A 26,547-nucleotide genomic window follows, 5' to 3' on the forward strand; every position below is an offset into this window, starting at 1 on the left:
TTCTTCATTGTCTCACCTTTGCTTTTGTAACTTGTGCCTGCCAAATCCTGCACCTCCACAGGTGGCAGCGAGGCTGGCAAAGAGGGTTTGAATGCAGGAACTGAGTGCAGCCTTGCATCGGTCCTGGGGCACTACCAAATCTGACTTGAATAAAGATTTTTTTCATGTTACTCCAGTGAAACTGGAGTGCAGAGATGGAATCTGATTTGATTTGGCAGTGTTTGGTGCCCATTGCCATATTAAATGCCGAGAAGGGAGCAGGAATTGTATACGGGGTGGCTCAGGAGCTATTATTGGTGAACCTTTTGGGACCATCATAAAAGTTTGGTTTACCTGTTAAGCAGGTACATCTGTTGTGCATCCTTTGCTGGCAGTGTGGTGCAACATGAGAATGAGATGCTCATGATACTCTCTGGATCAAATCTTAGTCTCATAGATAAGCTCCCATTGCTTTAGTGTGCAGTCTGTATTTCACCTGCTGTAAAACCTTGAGAGCAAATATGGTGTGGTTTTGTATTTCTTTTTCAAAAGTTAAAGGTGGTTGTTGTTTTTTTTTTTTGCTTAATCTCTACCCTGGTAAATGTAGGGTAAAAATAGTGCCATTCAATTTCTCTCATTTTGTTTTGTTTGCAAAAAGCACCATATGTGTAAAGCAATGCCGCCTTAGATTGTTCTGCCAACTCCGTGCTCTGGTTGGCTAAACATCCTTCTGCTTAAAAAACTGCATAATTAAATTGTTTTGATTTAAAGGTCATTTTTAATTTCTTCTAGGAAAAGCCTGCTTTGGTCTTATGTAGCTTATCATTTTGTTAGTCCTTTAACTTTGTTATTGCTGGCTACCTTAATTAAACTTACTGTAAAAAGTGGTTGCTGTAATACACACACACACACACACACACACAAAAAAATCGAGGTAGAAGCCAGTCAGTGAGGTATACTGTGAGCATGAATTTCACAGCAGATGTAATCCAATAGTATTTTCCTTCTTGTCAAATAGAGCTCAAGATACTTGCTAAAATTTCCTTCTATTGTATCTGGGCTTTTTCCTTTTTCCCTGTGTGTGTGTGTCTGTGTTTGTGTCGCAGCAGTCACTGTGTTGTGTGCTATGATCCATGTTCAGATATTTTCTGGTTTCTTTTCTAGTGCTTTGCTGTGCGCTCTCTGGGCTGGGTAGAAATGGCAGAAGAAGATCTTGCTCCTGGAAAAAGCAGTGTTGCTGTGAACAATTGCATCAGACAACTCTCTTACTGTAAAAACGACATCAGAGACACCGTTGGCATTTGGGGAGAGGTAAGAACAGATAAACTTGTCGTCCTCTTAGAACATCCCTGTCCTGTTTTAAAACAGCTTGGAAGAAGAACTCTAAGGCAAATATATCTATGTTCTGTGTTTGGGGTATCCCTATGCCAGCAAGCCCGGCTAGAAAACATGAAAGGGTTCAAGGACAGTGCTGACATATTTTTGTTCCAAACCACTCAGGACAGCAGGGGCCCCAAAGACCTCACCTTAACATTTACACCTTTACTAGTACACACCTGTACAATATCCGAGTTGGGGACATGCAAGCAAAACTGTTTAAATCCTTCTCTTGACCAGAGGTTTTAATGTGATGCTTTGAAACAGCATCTTCACATGTTTCCCAGGGACAAAAGGGCTTTAAGGAAACCCTGGCTGGTGTGACCTGTGCTTCTAACATGGGTGAGAAGGTTGAGAAGGATGGACAGATGGCTTATTTTAAGATGATTATTTTATCAGTCTTTCAGAAAGAAATGAATTTCACCAGTCTGTCTCTTGGTTCCTCTCTAATAGTTCTTGAATGCGTTGACCAGTGTTGTTCAATTTTGTAGGGTGTCAAATTCCCACAAACTGAAGCAAAATCAGAGAGCTCAGCTCTCCTCTGCTTTGGTTTCCTGATGAGGCAGTATGCCCTCATCCACTTGAATGCTGCAAGGTCTGTGCTGTATTTCTGGAGTGGCAGCAAATACAGAGTAACACAGTGGGAGCCAAGGTGAAAACATGAAGGCAGGCAGAGGTGGTGTGGTGTGGAGAGCAGGTGTGCAGGGGACGGATGGAAGAGCCAAAGGTGTGGAGGAATCAGGAGATGAAATAAGAAAACAGGAAAAACTGGTGTTGTATTGGTGGGATGTACAGAGGGCACGAGACAAACCCACAGGAAATCAGTCTTCATTGTTCGATCGTTCATGAAACAACATCCTTAAACTTCAGTTACATCTCATCTTCAACCTCTTTCCTGGCCTGTTTTCCGGGGAGTTACAGTAATGTGGATTTACTACACGAGATCTGAATGCAAAAGTGATGCAAGAATGAATGTTGTTAGCTTCATTGGTATTTATCGTAGCGAAACAGCACTGCCAAAAAGAAGAGAATTGCCTGTTTGGGTTAAATAAAGAAATGAATTGGGGAAAAATCCTTCATTCTGTACAGAGTGTGGCTTGTGTTCTCAGTCCCGGCTCAACCACGGCAACGCAGAGACCCTTCAGAGGAGCAGCTGGGAGGAAGAACCTGTTTAAAAATGAATATAATATTTCCAGGGGCACACGTTTAAATTGCCCCATCTATAGAAAGTAATTTGTGTTTTTTCTGTAATGTAAGAAATGTGTATTATGCATACAAATAAGCAAGATAACTCTGGTCTGCCTTTTCCTTACTTCTGGAAATGGTTTTATTCAGTTAACATACCTAGACAAGCAAATAGAGATGAGTCAGTTGTAGACTTTGGACTTACTGCTGTTCCTGGCAGGGGTGAAAAAAAAACCCACCACTCTCTTCAAATGTGTGTAATCTCATCTATTTTTAAGAAAACAGAACTTTGATGAACTTGAAATACTTTGAAATCATGCATTTTATATTGTTTAAAATTTAATGTTCAGATTTTTCCTTATTCGCCTCTGTCAGTCCCATTGTTCTTTGTTCAAAACTCTTCCCAGTTTTCAAGACAAACTGGTGACAAGTTTTCGTCCCCTGGAAAAGAATTTTTAATTCATCATGATATTCATAAAAATAAAATAAAATAAAAATTAGCACGACAAAACAGTAGAGATGCTGTGCTTGAGTAGGTGGCCCCTGAAGTAAATTGTCTTCTTGATTTTAAAAGAAATCATTACAACCACATTTTTCTGCTGGCAATGTAGTGTTTCAAGAGTGATTGGAAGAGGCATGGGTTAGAGAGGAATCTGAAAAATGTGGTTGTCATTATCATATCAGAGCACGTACAGCAGAAATCTATTACAAAGCTAGAACCGATGACTGCAGATAGGGGTTTTAAGATTGCCTTAAGATTTATTTTAGCTAGAATGTAATGAAAGTGAAATTGGGACTAGGACTATCCCCAAATTTTCATGAATAAAAAATAACGAAATAGAAAAACAAACCACCCTGCATAAAATTCTGACCCTACAGAAGCTTTGTCACTGGCTTTGGTACAGGATTTCATGCCTCCTTCCAAGACAGATTCCCTGTACATTTCCAACTTTCACGCTTCTCGAGAATCTAAGGAAAAAAAATGCAACTCACCTGTTTGTATCGCTACTTTGCCATGCATTATATCCCTTTACCTTACAAAATCACTTTAGTGAAGATGTATTGATGCCATTGGCCTCTGTACCACCATTCATAACACGTCCCTGAAATGCTTTTGGGTCTGAGACTTTCCTTTATTCCCTTTCCCTTCGTGGTCCTTCCTGCGAGAGCCCTCCTCAGCTTGGAGCATCAGGTCTCTGCAGCTCTTCAGCCATCCGAGACAATCAGGTTCCGCGTGTCTAAATCATTTCTCCATGCCCTGTGTGGTATTTCCATCTTTAAAATAGCTTTTGTATAATAAAGCAACAAAGCTTAGCAAAATGTATTGCTTCTGGCTGTGGCCAAGCTGTCCCTCGAGCATTGCAAGGATAATTTCCTGTGACTTATATTCCTTATCTGTCCATTTTCCAATCTTTTCCAGCTAATTTGGATTTAGTTTTATTACCCTAATCCCAGCATATTTTGCATGATGAACCGATTTTACCTTTGTGTAATAATTTTCTTCTGGAATAAATACATAAGGAGAAAATGGGTCCAAAAAGCAATCTTGTGGCACTTGGTAACATTTTTTACACAAACTGTTTATTGCTTCTGACCTCTCACCCTTTTTTCTTTATGATGAATCTGTTCTCAGTTTTGTTTCCTCCATCGTCCCAGTCTACCTACGCTATCCAGGCTTCTGTCTTTTATTTCCCATGGTTTTGCCCCATTTACGTGCATGGTTATCAGAGCTGAACGATGTTTTTGTACAGACACCAGGTTATACCAGACTGCCTCCCCCTCCTCTCCCACTGCCCTCTCAGAGCTCACGTTGCCAGCTCTGTGTCACAGCCACAGTTTGAATGCTTATTAGGGGATTTTGGGGGGGAAAGGTGGTCAGCCCCACGTGGGGCAGAAGGTTTAGGCTGGGGTCCCTGTGGTTCACCACCTTCCCCCATCAGTGGGCAGTGCCTGCCCCTCGCTGCCTGGCCTTGAAACCCTGGGGGCAGGGTGACATCAATATATGTCATACACAAACACAAAATTAGACATCATTAAAACTTGAGCCACTGTAACCAGGCAGGGAGAGGGTTTCTGTGTCACTGAGGTGAAGAAAAAGGTCATTTTTGAAATACTTGTCAGTGGGAAGTCAGACCCTTTCCATTCTTTCTGTTCATTTATAGACTGGCACAATAGAGGGGAAACAAATTACTCTATATTTAGCTGATAGTTCCCACCTTCTTATCAGCAGGAGCTTGTCTTATGTCTCTGGCAATAAGTCCAGGATCATTTCCATGGGATTCCGCAGTCTGCAGCCTCTGAGAAGAGAGCTATTAAATGTGGCAGAAGAAGCAACAGCCTTTCTGCAGATGCTAGCAATAGGAGGAAGATTAGCACTTGTGAATTAGCATCCAAAGGAAAATTGCCCATAAATTTATTTCCTCTAAAGGGAAAAAGGATTCTCCATGTTCTTACATGCCAGAAAAATTAGGGAGAAATCCTGGCTCTGGGATTCTGCAGTCACTGGCAGAATCTGTGTTCACGTCTTAATGCTAGTTTTTTTCCCTTTAATTAATCTTTCTTCAAAGAGTATCCTATAAATCCTTTGGCACATACAAATTGCTGTCTGTTCCCATGACCCACTGGCTAAAGTTTATGGAAACAAAGCACATACTGTTTGAAGGAGGGAAATCTGCCCTAAGAGTACATAGGGTTTGATGCAATCCTTTACTATTAACACAGTTCTTCTGTTACAATTAGAAGAATTTACTAGAGATAGGATAAACAAATACTTTGTTGAGTAACTCAATAGCTTGTGGTTGAATGAGTCAAACAGTTGCATTTAAAAGATATCAAAGGTTTTTGTAGTCGGGATCATTCAAAAATATAATAGCAAAATGCTATTGTAGATCTTTTTCACACCAGAAGTGAACAAGCTGGTTCTCAATTGTTCTTGGGACAAACTGAAACTTTGAGTTTCAGCGGGACAAACTTTGAGTTTCAGATTGTCCCAAGAAGATGTAGGCTTAGCAGTGTAGGCAGAGCACTTTGATCCCAGTTTTGAGAAGGGGACGTCCTCTGTAACTGTGCCTTTTTTGGAGTTGCAGGGCAAGGACATGTACCTGATCCTGGAGAACGACATGCTGAACCTGATCGACCCCATGGATCGCACAGTTCTTCACTCGCAGCCCATCGTGAGCATCAGAGTGTGGGGAGTGGGTCGTGACAATGGCCGGTGAGTCTGCACAGTCCTTGTTCCTATTGACCTGGTGCTGCTTATGTCTTGCTACATACACGTACAGGAGCGCGGATATATCTGGAGTGAGTTAGGTATCAAAGCTATTCGTTTGGTTGGGTAATTGTGTCCTGGGGATGCAGAGAGAATGGGTAAATTCTTTTTCTTACTCATGTTATGTTTTTTTTTAAATCTCTACTTTTCATAGCGTATCACTTGTATCCTGTTTTGGTAAACCTGTGTTTAGGAAACATTTCAGATGAATTCAGCTAGGCGCATAAAACAGCACATGCAATATTATTTTGTTTCCTTTGTGTATTTAATACCATTTTATATTAAATCATGTTTTCAAATATGGCCCATAATATAGTTCTCCTGGCTGTGTGAAAGCAACTCTTCCTGCTGCTGCAAATTAACTGTGCTCCTTATTCTTCCATGACTGTGTGCGTTTGTTTGTTTCCACTTCCTTGGCATGTTTGATTTGACTGAGGGAAAAGTAATGGTTTTACTCCATGGCTATTGCTTAAAGATTCTGATGCAAGAAAATTCCAAAGCGTGTTGCAGAAAAGTGAGTTTTTTCACTGACACCTGACTGATGGTGAGCTGAAGTTCTCCCTTGCCCTAGGGAGTAACCATGAATGCGTGCTTAAAGGCCTTCCTGAACAGGAGCCTGTCTTCCATTAGCTCTTGTTCTTGACTGATCTTTTGGGAGCATCCTTTTCCATGCAACATCGGCTGTGGAAACAGGATCGTGAAGGTGCCTTATTTAGAGCAGGATATCCTGTCCCACTGAGCTTTCTGACCTGTCCAGGATATTTCCTCTCACATAGAGCAATTCCAGGATCTTCAGGCAGTACCCATCCCAGGTAGTAAGGACTGAGTCATGCTAAAGAGCTGCTGCTTTTTGTGTCCATGTTTGAGACATAACATACTACTTTTACTGGAATCTGTTGTGTTTGTGTTTTGTTCTTTTTTTTTTCACCAGAGTAAGTTTGATTTCAGATTTCCTTTTCTTACTCCTTCGTAAGAATTTTTGATGGATTCCTTAATGTATATTTTGTGTCCATTATGGCTTTCGGGAGTGGAGCCCAAGCTTTTTGAAATGCAATTCATTTAACATTTTATTAACCCATTTGAAAAAAAAAAAAAGGATAGTTGGAAAAACTGAGCGTCCTTTATTTGTAAGTAAACTCAGACTGCACATGATGTTAATTAACAGATAGAAGATCTAAAAGACAAGCAGAAAGTACAAACTTCTGCCTGAGCAGTCAGATGTACATGTTCTGCGTATAGAGAGGGTCAGTGTGGGAAATACACTTTGTGAGGGTAGCATAAATGATGTAACATTTGCTCAACAAGTGCCAACATGCAAGAAAAACACTTCAGGTGAGAAGAGAACCTGAACTGTGGTGGAAGGCCAAAACAGAGCCCATCATCTCAGCTTTTGTTTTGCTTTTTGGGGGTAGGAGAAAACCTCACTGTTGAGTTGGAAAGGAAATTGCATTGTATCTCTTTTCTTGTACGCATTAGAATGCAGTCCTTGGGTTCATCCTGCTAAAATTAGCTGTGGTCCTGAGGTAAGAAACACCAGAGTCATTCAAGAACTGCAACAGCAGCTTTCCCTGATGATGAGTTTCTCATCGTTAGAGAAAAGTAAGGGGAACGCCTTGCTGTTTGTAGTGGGTTAGCTGTCTGATATGGTGACAAAATCCCGCTTTCTGGCATGAAACTTGCCCAGAAGTTGTTGCACATGGAAGTTGTTAATTAGCTACATTTTGTGTTCCAAGAGTCCATATAATAAAATTAACTGGGTTTGTTCTGAAAGGCAGTGTTTAAATACTGTAGAAATGTATGTTTTCTTCTCTTTTGACCTTCTTGAAACCTGTAATGGCCCACTGGCCCTCATTTTTAACTGCATTTTCCTTGTAGTAGTTTTTTTTGGGTAGATCTTGCTTTGCAAGATGAAAAGGTTTTCTAATGACACCTGACCAGATGATTTTCTAAGGAATGCCGTAATGAAAGATTGATGAAATACAGCGATTTGCTGATGAAAGTTTAATCTGAGGATATGTCAGCCAGCTCACCTCAGGCAGAAACATCTACTGGGAGGCTGTAATAATTCTCTCCATACATTGCACTGTTATCTTGACCTCTAGAGTTACTTTAAAAAAAAAAAAGAGAGAGAAAAAAAAAAAAACACACAAAATAGTTGTGTGATAAGCAAAGGCTCCATCGTTTTGTTGACCTAAGCTGTGTGGTGATTTTATGTTTTGAAAAGTAGCATCCCTTGTTTCAAATTAATCACTTAGTAAGGTATGTTTGACCTTAGGAAAGAGCAGAGTGCCTTCATGAAATCGTGAACAAAAGCAGGTTCCCACCAGAGGAGCTAAGCTGGAGGTTATGCATGCATGTCCGTATGTGGAGACACTGAGCTCCTGTGTTTGATATGCATATATGGGCAATGAAGGAAAATAAATGTACTGTATCTGGCCATCCTTTTGGCAGACTCTGTTTCTTAGGCAACATCTTCTGACTTTTTAAAGAGTAAAAGCCGTTGTATTTTGTTGCCTGTACCGAAAAGATCCATGCTATTTCGTTTAATATTATTTTGTAAATAATGGAAGAATCCTAGCACTTGGCTAAATTGTGTGACTTCAAGATCAGTAAGGTCATTGTCACACGGAGGATTGGTGGTATCACAGGTGTACCAGAATTATTGTCAGTGCTACAGTCACTTCTTAACAAGTAGGCCATGGCGTGTTTTTTTTCTGGGCATTAAAAGCATCGTGGAAAAGATCAGCCTACTGAAGCTGTGCCAGGGTTGTTCTTTTCAATTGTGAGCTGCAGGACTGTACATTAATCATGCTTTAGGTTGGGTTTTGTGTCCCCTTCTCAGCTGCTGGTGCATGCCCTTTGCTTTCTGAGCTGCTCTGACAAGTAAGGGAGGTAACGGCCCATCCATTTTGTAAAGGAGTTTCTGTTAGCACGTCCCCTGGAATCCTCCTCTATCTTCATTGCTCTTCCACCAACCCAAAGCCCAGCTCAACTTTTAAAACCTCTTTCATGAGTTTGTTTTTTTGGTATGGTCTGTGTGTTTCTGCAGAGGCAGAGAAGGGAGGGCAGTAGCTTTTCATTCTTAAATGGTGGAGATTCTTGTATTGGGGCTTTTATGGTCTTACAATCCATGAGCAGACAGTGTCAAAGTGTTGTGCTGCCTCCTGTACCCTAACACCACCCGTTTGGGCAGGTGGTGGTGGTGGGGATCTCTGCAGCTGTGTGGATGTCCATTCCCCCACTTCTTTGGACTGCTCGTGGTTTATCGCTCCCTAGATATCAGGAATAAAATGAGGCTGGGAATCAAAAAGGGGCAGAGGGGAGGACCAGGCTGGAGAAAGTGGCACGAGGCACACACTGAAAATAAGGCACAGTCAGCCTCAGGATGGGAGGTAGGCAGCAAAATGAAGGGACGCCCCAAGTCAGATGGGAATAATCCTGTAAGGCTGGAAGAGAAAAAAGTCGTAACAACAAACGAGGAACTACCAGAGCTTGGTTACCTCTGGAGCTGACAAGGCAAGAGCTGGGAAAATAGTTGGAGTTATGCAAGTGGGAAAATGGGACAAACCAGTAGAAAGATGTGGAGGAAATGGCCTAAAGTGATGTTGCAGATTCCTCAAAATATGGGGAATTAAAAAAAGTATCCTGCTGTTTCAATAGCTAAATAAAAATGGCCTGATTTCAGAGGTGTTTGACACCTACACTGTCCACTGACTTCAGTGGGATCTGTGTGTATGCAGTGCCTTTGAAAATCAAATTGCTAAATACAGCCTGAGGAACCTTTCTCTAGATGGCCAGATTTTGAAGTTTTCACTTGAACAACGTTGCTACAGCAGGTTAAGCGTTTTATTTTTAATTGTGAGTGCATGTCAAGCTAAGAGGGATGAAGACAGGTTTGAGCAAGAAGTGGTTCATTAGAGGAGAGAAGGGGGAGGCTGGGGAACCTGGAGGCTGTGCTGCAGGTAGGGTGGCTGTCTCGTGGAGTTACAACCCGTATTTCCTGGCTGAGACTGGGTATTTACGTGAACTACCTGGCTTGAGCCCCACTGCACATCTGTCACGTAGGCATGAGATTTGGGGAGGGATACGTGGCCTTAATTAGGCAATTTAAAGCTAAGTGTGTACAATAAAGATGAGTTTAGTGTGCCTGGGATATCCTGGGGTATCTGTAACTTATCATTCCCCCTTTCAGAAAATATTTTGTGTACAAGCAACACAACATCAGGCTTCAGTGATGTAGCGTGGCTTATAATTGCATCGTTCAGGGAGGTGTTGAAGGCCCTTTAGATTTGCCTTTCCTTTAAGGTGGTGATTGAAACCCCAAATGTGGTCTGAGGTCGAGTCTTTCTCCAATTCCGTGCGAGAAGCTTATCGAGCTGTGCGAGATAACAAGTAATCAACTTTCTCTTCCGCATAAAGAGGCATGGTCAAGAAAAGCTGAAAATAAAATAAATTAAAACCGAGATGGTGCATGCACCTGCTCTTCTGAGAAGATAATACCCTTCAAAGCATGTGTAATTCCAGCTGAACTCTTCAAACTCGGAGACACCGTGAATCAATATTGCCTGTTCCCCTCGGGCCGCATAACCTTGGAATAAGGACAAAGCGTGCAGTTAGGAATCAGGTAATAGGGCACAGGTGAGGGATTACACGGGGGGAAAAGGCTTGCTCTGGCTTTTCTTTCCCATATCCTTTGCTGGCTTTTGTAAGTAATCTTTTCTCCTTTTCCCTAAGCCAATTGGACCTGAATATCCTTTTTGATATATTTTGATAGCATTTTCCTCTCACTAAACAATAGTTTAGATGATTATCTGTGCAAAACTTCAGTTAATGCCCATAAGGCCTGACATGTCTATTTGCAGGTGCAGTGTGTTGTAAGAAGGAGTAAGGAAACAACGCAGCTGTGAAGAGGGAAATGTATTTTCAAAGAAATGTAGTTAAGTGGGAGCAAAAAGCTGAATGTGTGCATTCTTATTTTGGTTAACAAAAGCAGTGTGTTTTTAGTTTCAGCATTTTAGCCTAAAAGACATAGTACATTGAAGGTGAGTTGAAATAGGGCCATACTAACTTGAAATAAGCATCAGTAGTTTTGCACTAATGTATGGGTTCGTATCAGTAGTGCTTTACACTGTGTTAGGGCAGCATCTCTAATATCCCTTCTGCCTAGTTCCACTAATGGGATGAAAAATGATTATGTGTGACAGCAAGGGATTTTTCTGTTTCTGACACACCTGTGAGCATGTCAGGTGCTCAGGAACAACGGATTCACCCTTTGATAACAGCTGAGAAAAAAGGGGGTATGTCTGGGGCAAATCTTGGCCGTGGAGCTGTAGTTATTTGGTAACCGCTGAAAAGCTTGAATGTGGAAACAGCAGCTCAGAGGCACAGCAGCAGTGGGTTAGCAAAAGTACAGAAAAGTCTCACAGAGCAAGGGAACTGGGACAAACACCGAAGAGGAGAATTGCAGGGATTTCTGTGCGGGCGGAGAGCTTAGGACAGTGCTGTGGCACTGGCTTGGGAAGAAGTGACAACGATGGCAGGAGGCTGCCCTTCGCTTTAGGAAAAACAACCAGGCACCATTTAAAAAGTGTCGCTTGCTGCATTAGTGGCAGAGCGCGGCCTTGAATGCTCAGTCACTGTAAACAGAACCATGTCTAAGTATTTTATTATAGCATGTCTTTAGTATTCTAGAGTTATTTTCTAGAACTAATAGGAAATGTCGCATATAATTTGGGAATTGTATCTAGCGCTTCTTTTGGATGTTAGGTTTTTAAATGACACGTGGAACTGTTGAACTGTTAATCTTACTCACAGTTAAGTCAAATTGTCCATCTGAGCCTGGACTACAAATAGCCACAGTGATGCAGCCAGGTTATCTCAATTAGTAGAAAAGATGGCGTAATGACTTAGTATGGCTTAGTGTAAGATTGTAAGATTTGTAAGATTTGTGCTAGAAAATCTCCATGCACTGCCTGTGATTCCAGCTGTTAAACTCGAAGGATTTAGGATACAACTAGGGTGATCTGTGTGATAGCCACTGAAGCTCTCAGGTCCCTCAATAATAGCTGGACTGCCTGTGAAAAGTGTCTGTGGCTCAGGAGAGCTACTGTCTGCTGTTGTAGGGTAGAAATCTGATGCTTCTGTTATTCTGCTGTTGTTCTTTTCACTGTATGTTATTCAAACAGGTGCTACATGCAGGCTGAATTCCTATATCTGTCTATTTTAACTCCATGGCAAAACACTGATGCAAGTGATTCAGAAGGCAGCTGCTTTCCGGCTCCAGGAAAGCAATGGGACAGAAACCGTCCAGCTCCCAAGCTCTCTGCAAGCCCCCTTGTTTTCAACACCGACTAGAAACTTGGGTCTTAAGTGCTAATTAAAGGTGATTTCAAATGAATTTATTTACTTTGCCTTGTCATGCATATGGGTGCATGTGCAATCAGTTGCACATGCAGAGACTGCACTAAAAAATTGCATCCTCCTTCAGAAGCCAGCCAGAGTCGATTGAAGGTGCCTGCCTCTCACCCCTTCATCTGCAGCAGCACACACTCGATATGCACTGTTAGTTGTACATCCCTGAGATGGTACGTGAACACTAGAGACTGTGTACAGAGGCAGCCAACTGCGGAATAAAGTTTCACGGGAGAACTGGGCTTTGACAGCCTTATGAAGGGCTGCAAACCCTCCCAATTTGATAACATCTGTTTTCAAAAAAAAAAACACAAAACGAATGAACAACCAAAAAAATACATACAGCATTCTTTCTTTCTGATCTCAACACTTTGCATGATCTGAGGTTTCTGTAGCAGATAAGACGAAATCAAATGAGTCCACTAGTGGCTTTCATTTTGCTGGTCTATTTTAATATTGAAGCTGTTCAGTTACTAATAAGATGGGCACGTGAAAAACTTCTGAGCAGAAAAGGCGCAGAGAGCATAGGTCACCAAAGAAACGAGCAGTGTTTTAAGAAAAATCATGCTAAGAATACTTAAAAGCCCCATGCTGGCTGAAATGCCCAACACAGCTCTCTGTTACCTTGATTACAGCATGTCTGTGTGAGCAGTAACAGACGCTCTGTCATGCGGGAGCTTATTTGAAAAGGTCAACGTTTTGTAAGACATATTTTCTGCGCTCATTGTTTTGTGTGGTAGGCAAAAACTTGACTTCCTAAAAATGATTACTGTACTGGGCAAGTCATTTCTGGAGAAGTAACTCAGAAGAGCAAATTTCCTGGGCAGTAGAAAGGGTTTAATTTGATTATCTCTGCTTGCCTCTGGTCTTCAAGCAGTTCATGTACTGTACTGGAGAGTTATAGATGGGATGTTTCTATATGTGCCTTCACGGTGTAAATATTTACATCCACCTACATAAACACACTTGTAAAGTTTGCATCAGTGTTATACTCTGATATCAAGGGAACTTGTGAAATGCCTATGTATTTGTAAACCATTGAAGGTCTTCTGAAATTCAACATATGCTAGAGTAAAATAAGCTCTAAATGTTGTATTTTGTCTCTCGGAGAACTGTCACAAACTTTACTGAAGTGCACCGGTATAATAATTTGGAACATGCCTCTAAGACACAAGAGGATGTGCTAGCTCTTAGCTCACCACTTCAATTATTTAAACGCTGTGCCTGCCTCAGGATCCCTTTCCCTGTTCGCTACTAGCTGATTACGATTCAAATATTTATATGCAGTACGTCTTTATGTAAATCGGAGCATATACAGCCTTAACCATTATGTGTACGTAGAAACAGTTTTCACTTCAGGCTCGTAATTCTGAGAAGGATGTGTTGGCTTGTTTCCTAATGTTGGCTCCACAGGGAAAGGGCCTTTGTTTGGCTGTGGTATTCAGCACAATTCGGCCTCCGGCAATGGAGATAGGTAGCCTACTCAAGTCTCTTTGATATGTGCAAATTGATTAGCAGAAACTTAAACACTAATTTGAGTAAACTAAAAGACTTTTTCAGCAGACGATTCAAGTGTCTTAAACATTTAGTGTTTTTTTTACTGACTGACTCGGTTTTGTGTTTAGTGTTACGTGAACGTCCATGTTTTTGCAAGAAGAAAATTGTGCTTGATGACACTGAAAATTTGATGACACTGAAAAATCTGTACATTTTATCTTTTATATTTCACATAAATGCTATTCATCTTAATTCAACTTAATGCTTTAAAAATAAGTTAAATTTATAATTTGAATGACGCATTAAATACAGAACTCAATTGCCTCTAAAATGTACTGCTTGAAGTTCCCCTTTCTGCACTGCGATAAATTTCAAAGCTGGCTAGAAGTACGCCCTTGTGCCCTCTGAGTCTGACCAAATTCCCCTTTCAATTAATGGGAAGTCTTTCATTAACTTCAACATGAGTTGGGTTAGTCCATAACTTACAGGTGCGGGCCTGGAAACCCTGGGCGTTGCTGAGTACAATCATGTAATACCTCGGGGAGCAGCAGGATAGTTTAGCTGTTATTTCCCTGCAGGGCTAGGGTGGTTCTTGTAATAGCAGAAAATAACTGGTAGAAAAGAAAGGAGCAAACAATGAATCTTAAGAGTACAAGGGAGCTTGAGGTCTGCAAGGTCAGGAAGGATGGCTGGCATCAGTATTTGACCTGGTATCCTGCTGACCTTATGTTTAACGTGGATGAAGTAAGTGATTTTTTCTGCTTTAGCCAAGCACCTGTGAAATTAAGCTTGCCTTTATTCTGGGCTGCCTGTTACTGACACATGGCAGTGCTTGGTGTGATGCTGTGTTTGTCAAGAAGATGCATAAAGAGGAATTGTAGATTACTTAAGGAATAAATTTTCAGTAGCTCCAACTGGAAGGGTCCACGTGGGTCATTATGGCCTGTCCTCTGCATTTGCAGACAGTCTTTTAATGGTGAAGGTCTTTGGGCAAGGCGATAACAGGTCTAGTTCAGTTGGCTAAGGATCTGTTGAATTGCTTTTGTTTTGTAGTTGTGTATCATCAGTCTTTGTTGATTGAGCATTTTTATCTTCTGCCTCTTCCTTTTGGTGTGGTCTCAAGAGTCTAAATAAACTTTACATGTATGTCTCCAAAAATGTAGATACACATTTGATATAAAAAGTACCCAAACCCACAAGAAAACAGATGCACAAAGAAAGATTTTTTTTGGCACTGTGTGTATTTAATTAGGAAAATTGCTTTTAATCTCTGCTATCGCTCAACTTCCAATAGGAGCATAATGAGATGAATTAGACAAAGCAAACTGAACGCTTGCTCGTGGCCTCTATTCATTTCTGAAGTACATACATGGCTTCAGGGGGCTCAGCGTACAAAAGCAAACAAAGCCCTTATGGGATATTGCCAACTGAGGCATTCACAAATGGTAATCATTTTGTCACATTCGAGCCTTTAGGAGTAAAGGTAGTATTTCAAACATCCCTCATCCATCCATGGATGCTGGAAGTTTGTTTTGCAGTGTGTAAGGAGATTTTTAGATCCCTGTCTACATCCAGGATTTAAACTTTATGAAACGTTCCCTCACTTTTCCCTTACTTTTTCCCTGCTCTTTTTGAAAACAATATGAAATTTCAGATAAATTATAAAATTTGGCAGTGCTGTTGCTGCTTGATAATTTGTGATGAAACTACATAGATGTGCTAGAATAGGACTCCAGATCCACCATGCTTTGGATTTGCAGCCGTGTGTTACAACGCTCCCCAAATCCGTGTCTTCTGAAGATCTGCCAGTACCTCCAGGGTGGGTGCAGCGAGGATCTCGGCTGCTGATGCTGTTTGCCTTTCTGTAGTCCAGCCACGGCTCTGCTGGCATTACGGGGCTGTGTGCGTTAGGATGTGTGGTGTTTTGCTCCGCGTTAAATCAGCTTCTGGCTGTGCAAGAGGAATATTTGATCAATCTGGGGAGAATGTGGTCCTGTCCCTGTGCCTGGGGCATCAGCTAAGTTCGTTTGCTCGGTTGCCCTGCTGTTCTCTGCCAGTTTAACCGGGGAGTTGGGCACATCACCGCTGCCAAGGGCATGGAGACCTGCCCAGATTCTTCCCTGTTAAATATCCGTTCCCTCACTGTTATCTTGGCTGAACCTTATCTCCAGTGAGGAACACAGCAGCCTGGGGATATATAACCCAACTGGAGACCCAGGAGAGGGGGCACGTGATAGCTGGGAGAGGCTGGAACGACGTGTTGAGTTTACATACCAGGCATGCCCCAAAACATCCCTGCTGCCATGAATTTAGCACATTTATCAGTGCAGGAATTGAACTTGTTGGGTGCTGAGAGCTCTCCTGGGAAGCATTCACCTTGTCAGGGCTTGGCAGTGGGGAACATGTTGGCCCATTATGTGCTGCAAGCTCAATTTCTCTGCTGCTTGTAGGTAAAGTGGATCACTGACAGCCCTCCCGTTTCCTGATGAGGGATTTGGGTGCAAGCTCCCACCTCTGGCTGGCAGTGGGGAACAGGACTTGGTGCAGGTTGTGCTAGAAGTGTTTGTGATAGCTCCTGTGGTTTAGGATAGCTGTTGCTGCTGGGAAAACCTGTCAGCCAAACACAGCAGCAGCTGATGCTGAGTGCTGCAACTTCCATGAGTTGTGTCAAAATTTGGGTTACTGATGAGTATTCTTAAAAACCCAGCATGTGAAAGAAAACTTTTGTATGAATTCTGCCTTTCATTTCCAGAATGCATGTATTTGACTGAATGAACTCTAAGGAATCACCTTGGAGAATCACCACCCTCCAAAGCATGTATACAGAATTTTAAACTCATGTCTAAGGTTAGTCACTTCACAATTTCGGGTTGGACTGAGGATTGGCAAAGTTAGGTTTTGCCAGAGCTGTGAGCGTGAGGTGTGGCTGTGGTTCCTAAGCAAGCTGTGTGCGCACAAAAGGGAAGACGATGGACCCAAATTGCTTTCTCATTTTTGGAACCTGCCTGTTGGCCAAGCCCTAGGAGATTTTCCTCTTGCTGGTGGCAGAGGGGAACCCATTGCTCTTTCCGTAGACAGCAACTAGCAGGCACAAACTTAGAGCAGAGAGCGTGGGGCTAGGGGAAGGGAAGCTGAAAGGCTGATACCAGGGCTCAGAAGTGGAGCCAGCGTGCTCCTACCTAGCCATATCTTTACTGAAAGGTGCACAGACCGTAACTATCACGTACCAAAATAACAAAACCAACGAGGGATTAGAATTTGGTCCCAGTTCATTTACTGGATAGCCAGCTAGAAACTTGAAACCTGAGATGTGGTGTTCATTAGGCTAATTTTTACACATTTTCAAAGTTCAGGGAACAGTGTTCTCTCCCACAAACTGTTTCAGCATATTAAAACAGCAAAGTTTGGCTTCTGTCCTTAGAAGCCTTTCAAGTTGGTGTCTAACGTTGTTCTCACAAGCACTGTTGTTTGGCCAGCTGGAAAACCACCGGGGCCTGTAGTGCTCTAGTTGCTGAGAGTGAAGGAGGGGAACAGCAGCAGAGAGTAGTTGTCATCGCTATCAGATTAATTGTCTTCATTTTCAAGTTTAAATGAGCTATGCTGAAAATGCATTGCAACCTGGATTAAAAATAGAGTACAGCATTTAACTAGTTTCAGGTGCTGTTTTGCTTGTCCATGAAAATGCCCCTTTCTGTCCCCACAAATGTGTTCCATACTGGTATCGAGATTTACAATAACTTGTTTACTTCAGTGCCAAAATTATTATCTAGTCTTGAATTCTTGCTAGTGCTGGGCATCCAGCACATCCAAGAAAGAAAGAGCTGGATCTGTTTCTTCTTAAGCAGCATCGACAGCTTTGTTTATTAAATTCCAACCTGCTATTCCCATGGAAATCAACAGAAAGCTTTCGGGATGGCACAGGTTGCATAATTCATCCTGCCAAACCTTGTTGATGGCACACAGGAAGGAAGGAAGGAACCTCTGTAGACTGTCAGGGTATTTTTAGGCTGTGAACAAACATCCTGCTCCAAAAAGATCTGGGCGGCTGGAAGAAACGCCTGCCGGCAAGCCGTCCGTGACTGCTTTTCACCCTCATATCTGCTGGGGGGAACAGCCATGGTTGTGGTCCTTGCCCTGCTGAACTCACGTTCAGCTCAGTCGGTGTAAGAGGGTGGGAGGCAGGCATTTGCCGTGTTGTCCATGAACTCCTTGGGCATGAGGAGGGCAGGGGGGATCCCACCAGCAGCATGTGTGAAGGAGAAAGACCCACGGGTGGAAGAGAGCGAGGTGCAGGGAGATGACCCACCTCTGTGTCTGGAAGGTGAGACGCCCAAGGGCTGCCGTGGTGTACCTGCCTGTGAATGCCTGCTAAATGCCCCGGGAAGGGGCTCAAGCACCCACCGTGGGGGGACAGGCAGCGGGAGCATTGCCACAGGGCACCGGGGGCCCCATGAGCCCCCCGTCCTGGTGCCATTCGTTGCCCCGGCACCCAGAGGCACCCACTTTTCTCTTTGGGGTTTGCCAAAAGAGAAGAAAAACCGGAGCTGCAGGACGTTGGTTTTCCTGTCACCTTTAGAGCAAAGCAGCCCCTCTAAATTAGATTTACTGTTACTGTGTGTGGCAGTTCGGGAAATCAAATTATTTGGCGTGTTTGTTTTTACAGCTCAGGGATAAATCTCACTCCGGGCATAAGCAGGTGTAATTTCATTGAAGTAAACACAGGTGTACTTCTGCCTGACTTCTCGGGTTTGGCAGTAAATCTTGGCAGCCTTTTAAAGAGACTTTCCCCGTCACAGCCGGTTGGAGTCACGTTGTGAACGCGCTGCACTGGGTCGGGGAAGCTGCGGGGGAAGAGTCCCTGCGCACCTCAGCATCCCCCAGAAGATCGCCGCTGTCAGAGCGCATCGCCCTCGGAAGTTCACGGGCTGGAAACGTGGTACGGGGGGAGGAGAGGGGCTTCTTCATCGAGTCCGAGCCCGTGGTGAAGCCAACGGGAAGGGAGGAGAAGAGCGGTGCCCTTCGGGGGAAGCACCGCCGGCTCGCAGCTGGAGCAGGCGAACACAAGCGCGCCCAGTCCGTCGGGAGAGGGGGAGCCGGTGTGGCGTGCTGAGGCTCGCTGCAAAATGAATGAGCTGCTGTTCTCGGGGGCGTTCGGCCCCCGCTGATGGAGAGCCAGTGCGTGGCTGCATCGAGCGCTCTGTGCGTCGTCTGATGCCGGGACGCGCGCTGCGGGAGAGCAGCAGCGGGCAGAGCGTTGAGTTGGGGGTTCGCGTGCCACCTGCCTGGAGTTACGCTCCTGCCCGCTGCAAGAACAAGGTAAGAAACTTAAAAAGTGGCGAGAAAAATCCTCCCCCCCCATCCCCACCCCCTCACAGACAACAAGCTCGTGTTGGTAGTAGCCTTTGTCTCTAGCTGTATTTTCAAAGCTGTGGTCCATCAGCCTAAAGCCTGTGTGGATGCCTGCGAGGCAAATTGCAGCTCCTGGTGTGACAAAGGCAAGTCAGATCTCTTTTCTCCAAGAGCTGCCGCTTAACAACCTTCGGGAGAGCACTGTAGCAGAAATGCTGGGCTGTGGGGAAGCGGTGAGTGTTTGATGCTGCTCTCCCTTCAGATGCGCTCATGTGAGCAGTAAGCAGTAAGTAATGGACCTTGGTGTTTAAGGGGCTTGGGGGGGTCTGTATTCAGTTCAAAATTAATTGTTCCTGAGCTAGCTGCAGTTACTGGATGCATATTGACCAGCCTGAGTCTGTAGAGGATAACCATAATTTGTTTTCACTGGTAATGTTGCATTAATGGGCACATAGGTGCTGTAGTTGTGAATAGCAGAAGCCTCGTGTGCTGAAAAAGAAGAAACCTCCCTATGTTTTAACTCAAACATTCAGTGCTTATATAATGATTTTTATGTAATTCCCAGCTAGCTTCTAGCCAGCTAGTCTGGGCTTTCTTCTTTCAGCCCATAATTGTCAATGGTCATCATTCAATTTGAAATCTTTGTGGCAGTCCATAAGAACTAAGCATTTTTTAGGACAGAAGTGTCACGCTGTGTGTGGGGATACGTGCATGTGAAAATATGTTTAGTTGAAGTGAAATGGTTAATGGCTCTTTTGACAGAAGAGGAAACTTCGTGATGTAAATGTAATATATTGCCTTGAGGTCTCTGGGCTTGCTTAATCCTATCTGTATTCATAAAGAATTTGCAGCAGGAGAAATTTCATTGATTTGTTAATTGATATATAGCTTTGAATCCTCGTTACGTTGGGTGCAGAGGGGAGGGAAGAGAGACAAGCACATTAATCTTTTTCTTTAAACTCAGCAGCTTCACTCTTAAATTAGGTCTCTCACACCTTATGGAGCTTCGTTGCTCTCCCTGTTTTGGGCAGTAGGTTTATTTCTTAAAGGATACTGAACACTGCTGAGTCTTGATCTTTATTAGTGAAATATATGAACTGTTTAATCGCTTAAAACCGTGGCTTTAATTACGGTTGTGTAGCTGTTGCCTCACAGTTAAAGTAAATATAACAACTTGGGAGTGAGGAAAAGGATATTATTTAGCCCTGGAGCATTTCTCAGTTAAAAATGGCTTGTTTATTTTCATAAGGATTTAGAAGAAAGAGGAAGATAGTGGGGCTTTATTATGTAATGCAAGTTAGATCTGTTTTTTAAAGTACAGATTAGTTTTCCCTTCTACAGCAGTGGATGTATATAAATACTTTAAATACCCTAAGTATGAAGTTATTTTAAACACCACTCAGTTGAAATACAGGTGTGAGGATCAAACAAACTGTGCGAGTTAGTATTTTGGGTGAGGAAGTGGTGTGTCTGCTGGATGCCTCTGCATCAGTACAGGCCGTTGGGCATCCGGTGCAGCAGGCCGTTCTGGTTTGCCATGCAGACTTTCCTGTGTTTCATGACGTGAAATCTCTGTGTTACTGTGGACACCGCTCTGATCTAATTGATACGGGCGCTAATATTGATTCAGCTGCTCTGTAGACCTTTAATTAGCGATCGAGTGCAGACTTTGCTCCAGTGGAGCCTGAGATAGGTTGAAATGCCCTTATTCTCTGGGTGAAGTTAATCCAGGTCAAAAACTTAAATCAGGGAATATCAATTCAGAAATAAGTGCTCAGCTTCGTGTCCTCGTTTTAGAAAATAAGTGGCGTGTCCCTGAATTTGGTTTGGTGTCTGCCAAAGAAAACATACCCATTTTTCTTACAGTATTTTGGTGTAATATTAAATCCTTCTCTGTGTACCTTAAGAAGTTTCCAAACGGATGTGGTGGCCTATCTTTTTGGCTGAGTTCAATAATTCTATAAAAATTAAAACAGAAAATCTCCTACCCAGCTGATCTGTCTAAAATGGTGATCTAGTGATTTGTGGGAACAGTGGCCTGCCGTTTAAAGTTCTTTTCATGCTGCCAGAAACACATTTAATTTCCCTAACAAGCCAAACGTAATGCTTCCCAAGGAGAGGGAGGGCAGTGGTCTGCAGTGGGTTGGGAAAAGGCCCCCCTATGTAGGCTTATATCAGGTGAGCAAGTGCCTGGGGTGGCCGTGTGCTGCAGGAAGCCGTAAGGGCAGCATCTCTTTCATCTCAGGGCTTCAGTTGCTGTGCACAGGTGAGGGAAGCCCTGAAGATGGGGTAAAGTGACCTGGGGTTGCTCTGTGCTAGTTTTTGGTCTGGGCTTGAGGAGTAACAAGGAATCACCTTGCCTGTCAGATGCCAATGTGAAGTCTGGCACCCAAACCATCAGTGGGACTTAAAGATTCAGAGCCTCTGGTCTTCAGGGTAGAGTTCAACCATTACAAAATGTGGATTCATTTGATGAGGCAGGCTGCCTCGTATTTTCTTTTTCTTTTAAAAATAGAACCTGACTAGGTTATTGCAGCCTTCATAATATATGATTAGCAACAGAAGGCTAGATCAAGCCATCAATTTTTAAGCAGAAACCTTCTTTGCTACCAGTAGTGAATTGCTTAAAAATTGATGGCACAATCTGGCCCACAGTGAACAGGGAATTTCTGCTATAGGGTTGAGCTGTGCTTCTACTCAGTCTCTGTGCTGGTGGTGAGAGAGGCCCAGAAACAAGCGGCCACGGATTGTTGGAACAGTCCGATACTTTTTGGAAGACAAAAAGCCTAAGGATCACTTACAAAAAAAAGGTTAAGGAGCTACTGAACCCTTAGAAATACTGTAAGCTGCTGACATTTTACATTCAGCAAAAACAAATGTATTTTTCTAATAGCATACATAAGTGGAAGGACATAATCATTCTCTAAACAACAGAGAGAATTCCAAATGCACGGCAATGAAGGCTGTTCCCTTTATTTGATCATGTTATGTTGTTGAGGTGTAAGTATATTTTACGTAAACATTTTGCTGCATAAAGTGCTCCTACACTTCATAATTACAAATTAGAAAACCAGAGTAGGGCCTCTTCTGTGCCTCGGAGGGTACGCCTGGACGGGTACTTACAACTGTAAATAAAGAAGAAAGGCTTGTGCCACGCATCATTATTTTTAACCAAGTAAAATGTGCCTGGAAATAAAATCTGCCAGTAATTGAAAGGAAAGAAAATTCGGTTGCTCATTATCTCTGAGAGATGGCCAGAGCAGATTGTGCCGTGCGTAGTCCCTCGTGGAGATGTTTGAGGGCTGTGGAGGTCGGAGGGCAGACCTCTGTACTTGTGCATGGTGTAGGCGACACGTGGCAGCCTGATTCCTTTCTGATCTGCTCAAAAAAGATAACTGGGGGAGCTGCAGTCAGCCAGACTCCGGGGGAAGCTACAGGAATGAAGATGTGTCAAGTGTTAACCTCTTCGCTCTGTTAGCTGAACGTGTCAGACACCCAGGTGGTCAGGCTGTACTTAAATCCACCCTGCCGGGCACAGGGAGGTAGACTCCTACTGCTCTCACATGCAGTGCAGTGACCACTAAAGCATTACTCGATCAGAGCAGCGTTACCTTGCTTCTTTAGTAGCTTACCAGAGATGCCAACAAGAGCAAAACCTGCTAAGTTTCTCGCTGTGGTTTATTTTCCATTGCACAGTGGCTCCGCTTTGTTGAAGCAGGAGACTCAACAGGGGCCGTGGGTTGATGCATTTCTGCACTCCTGGGACGGGCGAGGACATGGACGCGTTGCGCCGAAGCTCTGCGAAAGGAGAGAGGATGAAAGGGGGTGATCGGGGAAGTAGGCACCCTTGGCAGAACTGCAGTGTGCTGTCTTGGAAGTCAGAAAACAACCCAGAATAAATGGGCCTGGCAGAGATCATCACCTCCGTCCCAGGGAGGAAGCATTCCCTGGGGGCTGTCCCTGGAAGGGATGCTCCTTCCTCACACCCCCGCAGGCTGGGAGGTAACAGGCTGTTTTCCGCAGAGGACTTGGCCTTTTCCCCTCAGAAATGAATCTCAAATGCTGCGTAGCAGCCCTGACAGTATTTTCTAGGTATCATCTTCCCAATATAGGCAGGCTCTGGCTTGACCCCTTTTAACTCAGTCAGCTTGGAAAAGAATATATAGAGCACTGTACTGAGGAACTTGCACAGCTGCTCTCATGGCATTTCTGGCACTTAGAGCCATCAATAAAATCTGCCAGGAAACTGAAAACTTTCCATGGCTGCTTTCTATCCTTGGGGTGCATTTCTTTCTTTTTTTTTTTTCCTTTTTTTTTTAAAGGTAAATGATTCAACTGTATTTGAGCTACCAGAATGTGAAAGGAACGCAGGCAAATAGTCTTCCGTTTGAAATTAATTCATTAATTGCAAGGCACTCTATGAAGAGCTACTGGATTAATTTGGAAGCTGTAATTAACTGATTAGAAGCAGGATGCAGCCCTGCTGGATGTGTGAGAATCCCACAACCGGAGCCCCGTTCATTCCTCGCTGCCTGGGGAAGTCCGGCAGCCTGGCTGCTTGTGTTTTTCTCACCTTCCTGAATTTCCTTCTCTGTTTTTGTTTGTTTTGTTTTGTTTTGCTTGTCTCCACTTGCAGCTGCCCTGTGCTTGTTCTGTACAAGTGTATATTGCACAATGACAGGGAAATTAACGGATTTCCCTTCAAGAGTTTGCACCAGCAGGTCATGTTTTGTGTTTAATTGTACTACGTTCAAAACCTGCTAGATCCAAGGCATTTCTTCTTCTTGTTCTTTTTTTTTTTTTCCCTAGTACATTGTGTCTAAATTGCTGGAAGATTTTTCCAATATGAAGCTTTGTTCTGAGAGGCAATCACTCCATGTCCACTTCATATAAAGCCAGTGGTTAGTGCATGGAGAAGATGATACCTGTTCTGCTGCTCATAATGCTTGGAAACATTGTCTGTATTCTCCTGGAAAGTACAAATGATACTATTCTTTTGTTCTGATTTTCAAATTGGCATTGAGATACAGAATCAAGGGCTGTCTGTGCTCGAAAAACTTTCAGTATTTGCAGTACAGAGATCTACTTCTAACCTCGTAGTTTATTACATGCTAGTAGCCTGGTGAAATCCTTTTCAGCCCAGCTGAAAGCCCATGGAGCTGGAGCGAAGGTGTCAGTGGGGTTTTGCTTGAGGACAGCTCCACAGGTCACCACTGGATATCAAAAGGGGGAACTCCCAAGTTCACCACCTGGAAAGAAGCAGAGCAGAGGGCCCTGTATTATTTCTTCTTTACAACCAGACTATGGCCTGTGCTTCCACTGTAACATTTCTGGGGATGTCTGCTATGTTCATAAGTATGGATTTGTGTCCAGCTTGGCTGCTTTCATTAGCTACGCTGTGGAGTGTTTTGGACAATGGAAGGCACACCACTACTCTGTTTATGCTGAAAGCAGTAATACTAAGATGAAGGAGTCTGTAAGTAGAAAAAAAATCCATTACAGGATCAAAAAGTAACCATAACAATTATTTAAATGCCTGAATCAAGCCTTTATAGAGCAATTTGTCATCAGCTTCTCTCAGGAGCAGCCTCTGTATTCTTTTGACGAGGAAAATAGGTCAGGGCTGCATTGTGTTCTAACAGCAACTGTATGCGAGCAGCTTAAGGAGTTGCTGCCTTTCTTTGTACTGGCAACTTGGCCCTCTGCACAAAACGGAGTGAGCGAGTCCAGGACAAAAACGAAGCCTGGATTTGTTCTTAAACACAGAAATCAGAAACTGGGTCCCGCACATGAAGAAATAAAATATTAAGGAATGAGAAGACACTGATCACAAGGTTTCATTTGAGAAAGAAAAACTCATGCTTCAGGCCATTTTCAGTGTGTTTGAAACTATGGACCCTGCGCTTTGGCAACAAGAGGGTGGCAGCCAAAATGCCAGGGGAGAGGGGCAAGGTGGTCTTCGCCCTTTGCCTTAAAAAAGAAAAGGGTGAGGTATGTTAAAAGAGGCTGAGGAGTTCTTAGGTACACTTTCTTTTTTGTGCATACTTTCACACACTATTTTTGTGGATAGTCCTAGCTCACATTGGCCATTTGCTTGCTGTGTCACAGTTCTGGTTTGCATTATAGCTTGGCTTGCCCCTGGATCATCACTGACACTTGGCAGCAGTCTCTGAAGGACCATCCCTACGTTTGGAGTGTTTGCTGCGATACGTTGGAGTTTGTGCAGTGTGTGACAAGTTTGATCAGCTTTTAAAATGCACGTGCTCAAGTAGTGCCAAAATAAAAATACTACAAAAGTGCTTGAAGAAAACTTGGGAGAGAGTTAACGTACTAGGATTTGTAGATATTGCTGTGCTGTCCTGGTAAAAATGCTTATGATCTAAGCAATAATCCTTTTGCCAAGGATGTTACTTCTATCAGGTACCTACTTTTGCCATTGTGATGACAGAAATGAGTAAAATAACGGAAATAAACTTAAGTGAGGGAGGGTAAGAATCGTAACATCTAGATTTTCAACAGTTCTTAAGGTCGAGCATTAGGAACTGCACCAGTCAAGCTTTTTGTTTGCTTGTTTTTTAACGAATTTTGTTCTGGAGTGAGTGAATCTGTTTTTCCCAAACAATCTAGGTACTACATTGGTAAAACGGATTTGTTCTTTAGGCAAAAACAAGAAGGATAAGCTACGCTTGAGTACTCAGATGTACTGAATGTTTCATTTATGATGTAAAACATCAACTTTAAAGGACATGTATGCGCGTGTTCTATGTTTCTAAGGCATGAATATGAAATCTTTGTAGAACTTCATGCTTTATAGTTTGAGATTTGCCAGGTGTAGAAGATAGGATCTGTAGAGGTCCTTTTTGCATAGGTATTGTCACTAGCTCATCTCAAGAGTCACTGCTGAAGCAGACTTCTGTGTGTTTTTGGTAAGCCTGAAGTTTTATATTCCAGGCTATGACATTTAAAGGGTGTTTCTTGTCTTTTTAAAATGTGGTTTTAAAATCAAATCCAACAGTTCCTTTAAACATTATATAAGTGCCACAGCTAGTTTTGCAGAAGGCTCGTGGAGTCGTATCCAGCAATTAAACCTCTCACTCCGGACATATGCACCCATGTGTGCTTGCACTCCCATGTTGGATGGGCGCATTCGTTAACCATATGCACATTTACTTAAAGCCTGGCTTAGAAAGCCTATGTTTATTCCAGATCTACTCACTAAGCCATTTCTAAGCAACAGATCAATGCGTGTAAGCTGCACAAGCTTGCTAAAGTGAGATGTCTAATGGGAATTGGATCCCTTCCCTTCAGAGTGTTCTGTCTTTAATCCCACCCTTAAGTAGACAGGGTGACTTTTCCACTCCGCTACTCGTTTCTCAGAGGCAGAGCTAACTGGGGTGAAGTAGAGTCCCACAGCTTTTGTGCTGTGTGTGAATCTTGCTCAGATGGTCACTGGAGATGAATCCTTAAGAGACCTGAGGTCT

The 26,547-nt window shown here is 43.1% G+C and overlaps 1 protein-coding gene across 4 annotated transcripts in view; it reads left to right on the top strand.

Annotated features, from left to right (window-relative positions):
• The window catches only part of APBB2 (amyloid beta precursor protein binding family B member 2), a 172,828-nt gene that overhangs the window by 126,776 nt on the left and 19,505 nt on the right, over window positions 1-26,547 (top strand). For all 4 annotated transcript variants that reach the window (XM_080589357.1, XM_080589360.1, XM_080589358.1 and 1 more), the window contains exons 10-11: window positions 1,144-1,290; window positions 5,628-5,755. In XM_080589357.1, coding sequence (XP_080445483.1) covers window positions 1,144-1,290; window positions 5,628-5,755 — 275 coding nt within the window. The remainder of the gene's footprint in view (window positions 1-1,143; window positions 1,291-5,627; window positions 5,756-26,547) is intronic.

Source organism: Anser brachyrhynchus (genome assembly GCF_964034855.1).
Source record: "Anser brachyrhynchus genome assembly, chromosome: 4".
NCBI classification, from domain to species: Eukaryota; Metazoa; Chordata; class Aves; order Anseriformes; family Anatidae; genus Anser; species Anser brachyrhynchus.